This window comes from Manihot esculenta, chromosome 15 (genome assembly GCF_001659605.2).
Source record: "Manihot esculenta cultivar AM560-2 chromosome 15, M.esculenta_v8, whole genome shotgun sequence".
Taxonomy (NCBI): Eukaryota; Viridiplantae; Streptophyta; class Magnoliopsida; order Malpighiales; family Euphorbiaceae; genus Manihot; species Manihot esculenta.
Genome location: NC_035175.2, coordinates 14,936,094 through 14,946,849, shown reverse-complemented (window position 1 = coordinate 14,946,849; position 10,756 = coordinate 14,936,094). Strand labels below are relative to the sequence as shown.

General features: G+C 30.5%; 1 protein-coding gene across 2 annotated transcripts; it reads left to right on the top strand.

Annotated features, from left to right (window-relative positions):
- Positions 1-2,197: 2,197 nt before the first annotated feature.
- Positions 2,198-8,353, top strand: LOC110600926 (tobamovirus multiplication protein 2B). 2 transcript variants are annotated; one of them, XM_021737859.2, is made up of 6 exons: positions 2,198-2,455; positions 2,830-3,012; positions 6,265-6,330; positions 6,441-6,505; positions 7,629-7,719; positions 7,894-8,353. In XM_021737859.2, exons 2-6 carry the CDS (start codon positions 2,833-2,835, stop codon positions 7,930-7,932), a joined length of 441 nt encoding a protein of 146 aa, XP_021593551.1. In that variant the 5' UTR covers positions 2,198-2,455; positions 2,830-2,832; the 3' UTR covers positions 7,933-8,353. The 2 variants fall into 2 exon arrangements, with proteins under 2 accessions (XP_021593551.1, XP_043807517.1); XM_043951582.1 differs by having other exon boundaries at positions 2,201-2,455; positions 2,766-3,012.
- Positions 8,354-10,756: the final 2,403 nt, after the last annotated feature.

The window sequence follows — 10,756 nt, the reverse complement described above, 5'->3', positions numbered from 1 at the left end:
TAAATTTCATTCACTTTTAATTTTAATGGTTCTTTTGTTTTTAATTAATTTAGCATTTCAATTCTAACTTAAAAAAAAAAAAGAAAAGTGACAAAGATAAATTAATTTCAATTTAATTTGTAAATTTTTATTTTAGTACTTTTCTATCATAGCCTTTGCTTCTTTTTGTACATATTATTTTTAGTCATAGGATTAAGAATAAGTTAAATCATTTTGTCCTATTTGATTTCAATCATTTTGTCATAGGTGCAGAAACTTGGGAGGAAATTCTGAAATTTAGATAAAAGAGAGGCAATAATTTTTTTTTCCTCTTCCAAAACGCCTTGGAACGATGTCCTTCCCTTGCTCTCCTTCTCCGTTCACTACCCAGAAACAGAGCACCTAAAACCCCCACTCCAACTCCATAGGCACAATTTCTTTACCCTATGTTTGGATACTTAATTGTGTAAGAGAATTAAAAAGAAATTAAGAAGAGAAAATCAAGATAAAAAAAAAAGAAAGAATATTTAATTTTCTTTATAGTGGTTAGATAGGTAAGTAATTAATTGGAGAAATTAAACCTCTCTATTTTATTCGGTAATAATATTTAGTGGTAGTGTTTAGATTAAATAAAAATGTTAATTTTTTATTTAATATTCGGTAATTTTTTTTTAGGAGTGTTTGGTAATTAAATTAGTATTAGAGAATTAAAAGGAAATTAAAGTGAGGAAATCAAGAAAAAAAAAGAATATTTAATTTACTTTATAGTGGTTGTATAGGTAAATAATTTAAAAGAAAAATTAAATTTCGTTTTTAAACTCTGATCTTGCAATGATGTCTAGTATTTAGATTAAATCAAAATAATAATTTTTATTATTTTATATTTTGGGGATTGATTTTTTATAGTAACATTTGATAGTTGAATTAGTGTTTAGTATTTAAACTAGTGGATAATATTTAACTATTAATAATTAATATTTAATGGCTAACGGCTAACCGTTAACTGTCTGTGAAATAAATAATTGCTATTAAAACAGCCTATATCTATTAAATCGCTCATATGTTTTTAAATGAGACGATAATATTCAAGTGTTTTATGTCTATTTTCTCTCTTTTTCTACTTGATGAACGTTGGACTTCACCACTCTGATATAAGTCCTAATTCATGATAGCGACTCTGATCCAAAGATCATGGGTTCTCTTCAACGAGCCGGCCTAGATCAAGGAGGTTGGGCCTCCCATGGACCTCAGTCCTTTCACACCAAGCTCGGCCCTGGAACGTGACAGGAGAAAAGACAGCAGGTCCAGTCATTTCGAAATTCTATCTGTACGTCCGCCGGAGAAATTAAATGGCCGTTTGATGAGGAGAGAGCGTCTGACGTTTCGTACGTACTAATCTATATGACAGAGATATGTGATAGTGTAGCTGAAAGGCCGTTAGGCCTCGTGAGAGAGCACATTCCCCTTCTCCTAAACTGACCCAACCATTGTAAACCCTATTTAGAAAACATATTTTGGGACATTTGTAATCAATTGAAAAATGCAACCTCTTTTTTTCCTCACCCCTCTTTTCATTCTTCCTCCTTAATTTATATCCAAACGAAGAGAAATTTGTGAAGAAATTTCTTTTTCTTTTCTTTTCTCTCTATTTCCTTTTATCTAAACAAAATATTAATAACTAAAACACAACACATCACCATCTTTCTTCTCCTCTGTTTTCTCCTTTATCACCGTGACCTTATTTTTGCATACATCACCTCCATTGATCTCAGCCCAGCGGTCTTCCTCTTTTGCGTTTTCCATAATCATTCCATCTCCTCCTTTCGATCGAGACTCGTCAACAGCTTTCTCCAGTTCACTTAATTTTATTTTAACCTATGTTTGAATTCTTAATTGTGCAATAGGATTGAAGAGAAATTAAAATGAGCAAATGAAGAGAAAAGAAAAAAAATAATAATTTTGATTTACTCCATATTATTTAGATAAATAAGTAGTTTAAAGTAAAAATCAAATTTCTTTAAAAAAAAAAGAAATATGTTGGTGTTTTATTTCCCTCCCTTTCCACCAAATTGGAGAAAAATTTATTGAGGTATTTGTAACAAATTGGAAATATAATTTTCCCTCTTTTCCTTTTTTTTTTTTTTTTTTCTCTTTTTTTTCTCTTCCTTAATTCATGTCAAAACATGAGAAATTTGAGAAATTTCTTTTCTTTTATCTTCTTTCTATTTCCCTCCAACCAAACAAAGCATTAATCTCTCTATTGCGTCCCTAGGTAGTCATTTCCCTCGATTTGGTGCCTTAATAGTTGGTGGCTACCAGCTATCTCAGAAGACATCAAACACCAGCAAAATCGAAGGCCCTCCGGCAGACCTCGTGAAGCATAGACGACCTTTCATCACGTTTTCCCATACCCAGCCGCGTCCTCACTCTCCTCAACCGAGCTGCTCCTTTTGCTCAGCCTTGAAACTCTGATCCGGTGGGTATAGTTCAAAACTCTGCTGTGTATTTGGGTTTAAATCCATCTCTTGTTTATATATTAACTTGAAAGTAATTTAGTTTCTCTTTATGATTGGACGTTTATTTAATATGACTGCTTATTATATTCGATTTTTTAGTTTCTTTAGATAATAATAAAAAATAATTATAAATTAAATTAATATGAATTATAATTAAATATTAACTGAGCTAATAATAGAACTTTACTTTATTGGCTAGTGCGCCTTGTCTCTTAATTATATTAAAATTTACGGACTAAAAAAATAAGTTGCCGTTTTGATACGAAAAAGAAAGCTCAAAACGCCTCGTTTGATATGGTCTTCCTTCTCTCGGCTACGCATATCTCTGGAAAAGCAAATGGAGAGAAAAATGGCGACCTCAACAACATCGGGTGGAAGTGGAAGTACCAAGGGGACCTCAAGGAGCAGCAGCACCAGAGAAGACATTGCTAAAGCAATGGTCGCTGAACAGATTTCTCAGGCCGTACAATCCACCTCCAATCTCCTCCACCTTATGCAACAATCCTCTGCTTCTCAGGTCCTCTTTCTCTCTTTTTTTCTCTCTATTTGCATATACTTGCACTCATATCTTGAGGTTGCTAGATTTCTGTTGTTGAAGATTGTTTTATGTTGTCGATTTCAGTTTGTTTTACAGATCATGGGTTTTGATTCTCTGGAGTGTTTGTGAAATTTAGTGATACTGATAGTAAATTATGAACATCGGCAAACTGTTGTTTTTAGTTTCTTATTTGCGATTTCTCAATTTCTCATTAAAGGGGTTTAGGAATTATGAGGATTAAGATGTTTTTAGGGATGAATCTTGTTGCTCAATATTCCAATTTGTTCCTTGTTAACAGTTGCAATTCAAAGGAATATTAGAGAGGTTCTACTGATACAGATAAGAGTGAACTCCTTTTTTTCCCTCTCTAGATGATACTGGTAAGCCAGGTATTGCTTTGGGGCACTGCATGTTATGGAGAAAAAGGTGGGAAGGGAAGAAAAGTTCCATCAATTTAGTTGGAGGAAAATTTTGGAAGGGAGTGATTTTGGAACCCACTAAGACCTGTCCTTCTAAACATGTGCAGAAAGCTGTTAATGGAAGAAAAGAAAATAGTTGTGATTGATTGACATTATAGTAATTACCACAGCCTTGCATATATTTTGTTCTTTTCTTCTCCTTGTATTTTTCTTTTCCTGGATTTTCATTTTCTTACCATTCTAATATGAGGTGGCTTATGGTTTTTGTTAAATTATGCAATTATCCTAATTAGATAAATTGTCCCCTTTCAAATTCATTAAAGCTATTTAAAATTGTATCAGCATTTCAGTGTTTTCCATGTCTTTTACCATAGTCGTAATCACAAAACAGTATAACCTAAAATAACACCATAAAACAACTGTTAAACGAAAGTAATTTTGTAGAATGACTGAAATGAACTAAAAAAATGTGGATTTCAAATTTAGCATGCTGTAGAACCTTTGGAAACTACATTGAGGAATGTTTGAACGTCCTAAGGTTTGTGGTTTACTTTCTTTTCCCTCGTCCTGCTTTTGCTTGCTGCTGAAAGACTTGTTTAAGAATACATGCTTGAGTTCAGATGTTATAACCTTAACTTGATTTTGGAATCCTACTTGGTGTGAGATAGAGTGCTTCATCGTTCTCATTTCTTTAGTTAATTGTAGCTTCTTTGGAGGTTCAATTAATCAGCATTCTACTGAAAGTAGCGTAATTGATTGACCTCAAATGATATTGAAGTCCACATTTGAAAGTAGCTGTTACAGTCTCCTGACTGTACCAGAGATCCATAGCAAATTTTTCTGACAACTAGGATAGAAAGTTTAGGGAAAGGAAAGGAGTGCCTAGAGTCTGTCACTGCATCAATGGTTTTTTCATCTGCCCTTTTACTTGATGGATTTTGGGTTTGCTTTCAATAGAGTTGCAAGAATCTTGGTTATGCTTAAGTCATGCCTAGTGTCTCTGCACATCAGGCATGAAGCATTTTAAACTGTTTCTGTATGGATTTTAACTTTCTTTTTTTTTTTTTTTTTTTCTTTTAAATAATCCAACTTTTTCAGGAGAAGCAAAAAAAAAAAAAAAAAAAAAAGGAAAACCAAGGGTTTTGAGGGTTATGAATATCAATTTTAGAGAAGTTGGATTTACTATTTTTTTTCCATGCTCTCTGTTAGTTTGACTTTGTAATTGCATGAAATATGCAGCCTACACTCTTCCTTCCAGCATATATGAGTGATATATTGTTACTTGGTGTGTATATATTCCTGTACAATTGACAAACAGTAGGTTATAATTTGATAGGCCAATTGATCCAAAAAGGCGTAACATTTGCATGTATTTACATTTCTTTTAGTTTTGGTTTAATTGGTTCAACCTTTTCGTTTTGGTGCAATTTTAGTCGATCTGCAAATTACTAAATTTAATAGTCTATGTATCAATTTGATAATATAGTTGACATGCTATATGTATTAAACTATTGACCAAATATCTGAAAAAGGTTAAACGTTTATATTATTTTGTGTTTTAATTCAAACATTTAAATTTTAGATGACTTGACCCAAAATTTGCATTTGGGAGTAATTTTAGTCAATTTTCAAAAATCAAAATATAAGAGTTCAGATAGAATGCTAAATGTAATATTTTATTATTTTTTAAACCTAAACTAATTCCATATATAAAAATATTATTAACTCATACTTAACTATAGTTAAATTATATATTTAATTCTAAAGACAATAATAATCTAACTATTAAATATGCAATTTACGGCATCAATAGTAGATAGATTGTATTTTACATTAATAATTATGAAGATTCTATAATAAATATATTATTTTTAATTATTTTGTATACGTTGCTATTTTGGATTAAGTAACATGTCTGCTATAAAATATTCATAATTATTACCGTAAAACAAAATTCATTATTGTTGAAGATGTAAACTACATATTTAACAATTCATATTTAATAATTAGATTGCTTATCTTTAATTTTGATTTTGAAAATTGGCCAACATTACACTCAAACACAAACGTTGAGCTAATTTATCTAAAATTTAAATGTTTGGATTAAAATGCAAAATGACACAAACATTGGGCCTTTTTTAGTCAATTGGCTAATTAAAAATAATAATAATAATACACGTGGCATGCCAGCTAGACTAACAAATTTAGAAATTTGTAGATCGGCTAAAATTGCACCAAAATGCAAAGGTTGGGCGAATTAAACTAAAATTAAAAAAATTGAATTAAAATGCTAATACGCGCAAACATTTGGCCCTTTTGGGTCAATTGGCCTAATTTGATGTATAGGAAATTGCTAGTTTACCCGTGATGGGGTCAACATGGACAGGCCAGACCACATTATGTTATTTAATAAAATAAATAAATAAAAAGAGGATATAATTGCAAGCAGCTACCTCTAGCAGGCATGAGTAACTAGTAACTACCCTTTGGAAGTTATGGACATAGGTCACTAGTGGAGCTTAAGGCCATTCCCCATGCATGAAAAAGTGAAGTTGTGGGAACAACTTCTGTTGTGCCATCACTTGTATGTATAATTAATTATTTTTTACTACCAGGCACACTTGGAGCGTGAATTAATAAATGGTTCATTTTTACAATGTGATCATAAGGTAGACTAGTGATACAAGGTTTGGGGCATAGGTTATGCAAGAAAATGGATTGTGGTCTATATGTTAAATTTCCTAACATGATATATGCATCACTCTGGGTCCTGAATCATGATGCATAACATGTATCATTTTGTCTTCTGCAGGCCCAGCTAATGAAGCTTCCAAAGAACCTCCTAGCAAAAGCCTCTGTAGTGAAAAACACTGGGCAAGTATGTAACTCTTTTCTGTCTACAAAGACTAACTTGTGTAGGGAATACCATTTTGAGACTCTAAATATTTTATTTTTATTCCTTTTCTTGTTCTGCTTCTTGTTTTGCAGGTTTTAGAGCAGATGCCTCGGGTGATTTCATCCTTAGATGCACATATGGAAAATGGATTGGAAAGGTTGACTTGTATATCTGTTAATTTCTTACTGAATCTGCATGTGTTGATTATATACATTGCTTTAAATAGCTAATATTTTATTCATTAATTGAGATTTCATAGATTTATGTACTTCTTACATTTAATAGGTAAGTTTTCTTTACAGGATCAGTGGTAGACTAATCCAATAGTAATACATAATGTTTCATTGGAAAGAAAAATCTTAATGACAGTAAACTATAAATTGTCATCAAAACTTAATTCTTAACGTTTTTATACCTAAAATTAAGATTTAATAATAGAGTATAAAAGATCATTCTTTATGGGTCATTGACATAGAGGGTAGTATTCAAATATGAATTTGTGTCTATGATTCATGATAAACTAAATTCACCTAAACAAATCTTAGTGATTTACCTCAGCATGAGGGAAATAAAATTCATAAGAACCAGAAGACAATCTGTTGATTCTTGAAATAAACAGCTGTCACACCTCTTCCCAATACACCAGTGATCACAAGATGATTTATACTTGACCATGGTTGTATATTTGATTTAGCCATGGCTACATGTGAATTTTGCTGATGTGGTTTGGTTTATAGCCACGGTGTAGATCAAATTGATTTGATAATTTCTCCAAATGATGATGGAAAAAACTCAAAAAAGCCTTAATGCCTTCTTAGGCCTGCATGAATCATTTCATTGAGCTTTTGTGAGTAATAGTGGACAAATTTATTAAATAAGAACGGAAGATAAAATGTTATATATGTGGAAATGAAGACGTGATTGAAAAATTAATTGAATTGTGTGATGCCATGAAGCAAACTATACGAACAAAGACAAGTGAAGGAAGAGTACAACTGCCAATTCTAACCAATTTGGATACGAGGCTTCATTGAGTTTGTTATATGCATGATAACAATATAGCTACTCTCAGGATATTTTTAATTTTAACTAATGTCATTATAACAGCTTTTGGAAATGATGCAATCTTAAATGTACAGATTACATTATAGTTTTCTTTTCCTTGAAATGCAAAAAGAAAAAGAAAACATTGCATCCATCCAGTGTGATCAACTTCAGTAATCCCATAACCCCTACACTTTTTTATCTGCTTTGTTTTTATTAAGTTGCAATTTATGCAGTGTACCTCATTTGAGAACTGTAGTCCAGTTACTTGCTAACATGGAAAGCTGCCAGCTTAACTTTGCTTCTCAAGCTCCACTTCCTCAGGAGGTCTCTCTCTCTCACTCTATATATATATATATATATATAAGCTTGCTCATTCATCTGTGATAATACTTTATATATAGCTAGTAAAGGTTTGAATCCAGAGGTCGGTGATGGAAAAGGTTTGAATCCAGAACTCATATTGACATCTTTCACCTGAATTTTGCCTCTTGCTCTCAGGAAACTGAGCTCCCAAATCAACCATCAGAGGTGGGCTAATTGACCGACTTTAGCAACCATTTTGATGGCGCGATCGAACAGAAGCTTTACAAACCATATCTAGGGACTTTAATCTAGCTCAATGATGTTATGGGGTTCCACTGTACATCCTGCATAACAAGTAAAATGTTTCTGATCTGGGAGTGTTGCTGTGCTGGACTAGAAATTATGCTCTTTTTTCAGTCTCATGCATAGACTTATTGCAGGGATTAGAAATTATGTTCATAACCTTGATCAAAGCCTGCACAACTCAAGGGGAACAGCTAGCAGGCCATGTCTTGTTCTTGCCAGTTATTTGAAACACTTGTTCATTGCTGTTCCATGACTTGCTCACCAAATGTAATGGGATTGATATAATGTGTTATCATTGGGAAAATATTCAAATTGCAGATCATAAAAGAAATGTTTTCCTATCTACAAATAGTTTTAGTTTGAACAGATATATATATATAAGTGGCAATGTTTATTTTCGGAAAATACTTTTGAGAAAAATATTTTTTTGCAATTTTTAATGTTTGGAGTACTCATAAAAGTTAATTATAAGAAAATTTAGTTGCATTTTTGAAAAATTATTTTTTTTAAAAGAGTTTTTTTTAGAATCTTATTAATACCATTGAATTTTATCAATTCTCTTTTGTTAAGATCCGTTTATTTGTGAAAAATAATTTGTTTTAAAAATATATATATTTTATATTTTCATAAAAATATTTTTTAATTAGATAATTTATTTTTTATTATTTAATTTTAATTTAAAAAATAAAATATATTATAAAATTTATATATGGAGAGCATAATAAAAATCTTAAAATGTGACACATGACTTATTTTGAAAAGAAAATTTATTTTTTTATTAAAAAAATATTTTTTATTAATTAAAATTTTTAAATTTTCTAAATATTAAAAAATATAAAAAATATTTTTTATTAAATAAATGTAGCCTAAATAATAGAAAATAAATCTGTCTTTTTTGCAAAATATTTTTTTGAAAAACATAATTTATTTTATTTTATGTTTTTTATATTAGACAGAATAATATCTACAACAAGAGATTCAGTTCAATCAACATGAAAGAATTTAATAAATTGAATATTTTTAAATTTAAATTTGTCAAGTGAGTTAAAAAAGTTTGATTTATTTAAAAATTAAATAAATTAAGTCAAATTTTTATTGAATCAAGCTTTAAATATCTCAGGAAAAAAATTGTTTATTTAGAGGGACTATGCTTTACTTATCCCAGTTTGATGTAAAATTAGTTTTTTTTTTTTTTTTTTAAATGGAAAATTGGTTTGTGACCGCTAAAACCTAGAGCCAATTTTTTTTTTTCAATAAAGAAAATTTGGAATTCTTTTTCTTTTTCCAAATAACATGCGTTAGAAATTGGCGCCCAACGTGGACCATGCAATACGATCACATTGAACCAATAGAATGAGAATCACATTCCAATTTGCCACGTGGCAGCAACCCCATGAAAAACGAATTTGGGAAAGTTTTCTATCACTTTCTGGGTTTTGAGATGACCCAAATTCAATCCCGATTCCATTTGTGGAATCCTCATGATAGCCACCAACCCACCATTCTATTTTCCAAAATATTCTATAAATTCGCGATATTTTTTTAGGCAAAATTGGTATATCATTCAATTTTTATCCATTATATTTAATACTTTTAATTTTATCTAAATTATTTTAATAATAATTAAAATTTTATTTTAAAATATAAATTTTATTAATATATACGATACAAACAATATTTTTTTAATTATAGACTAATGTTAATTTTTTTATATTTGCCGGAATGCACATATAATAAAATTTATATTCTAATTAAGTTTTTAGCTATAATTAATATTAATTTCAATAAATAAATTAAATTATATAAAATTTAAAATATTAATTATAATAAAAAAATTTGACTATTTCTATTCATTTTATGTTAAATTTATAAATTAATTTTTATATTGTTAAAATTAAGCTAAGCTATTTACCTTTTACAACTCCATAAAATAATAAATTAATCTATATATAATAGTGATGTGATGGAAAATGAGCTGATCTGTCGGACCGATTAATTTGCAAAAAAGAAAAAGTGTAAAAGAGAAAGAGTTAGGTGGTTGGCATTTATGAATAGTCACTCTAATACTAATTGGTAGAAAGGGTGAGTCTAACAGATATATTGAGGTTAGAATGAATATTTAAGAATATATATTTTGAACTCTATTTATACTTTATTTTTATATTGTAAAAAATAAAGTTAGTTATCGAATCTCCTGAAAATTTGATTGTTATTGGTTATTGGATAAGGGATCTTGATATTATAGGCGTAATGGAAATTTGCTAAATTATATCCTCTAACAGTAACTTTGTACCATGGTGGACTTGATTGGCTTAGGAAAGGGGGAGTCTTGTTGCTTTGAGCACTAAGTGTTACAACATCTATATCTTCTTTTTTATGAGTGAGACTTCTGTGATCGCGTGTCATAGATTATTAGGGCCTTATCATGTGGCCTAGTCACTACTCATGGCATACTTTAGGCTATTATTATGTCATATAAGAGATCCCCCACTGGTCTTCGACTCTTCAGATTCGAAGATTACAGTTGTCTTCACGATCTTGGACATATGGCATGCCCGAATTGGCTCTCCATACCCACGTCTCTTCGCCTGTTTCTGGACATAAATGATGATTGTCTTGCTTCTCAAGCCGCATTTAAACTTGTTGTCGAAATCACAATATAAAATCTCCCTTTCTCCTGCGATTACCACTTTTGCTCACAATCGCTTTCTTCTGCTTACAAGAGACTCAACCACACAGTCGTTTTTTATTC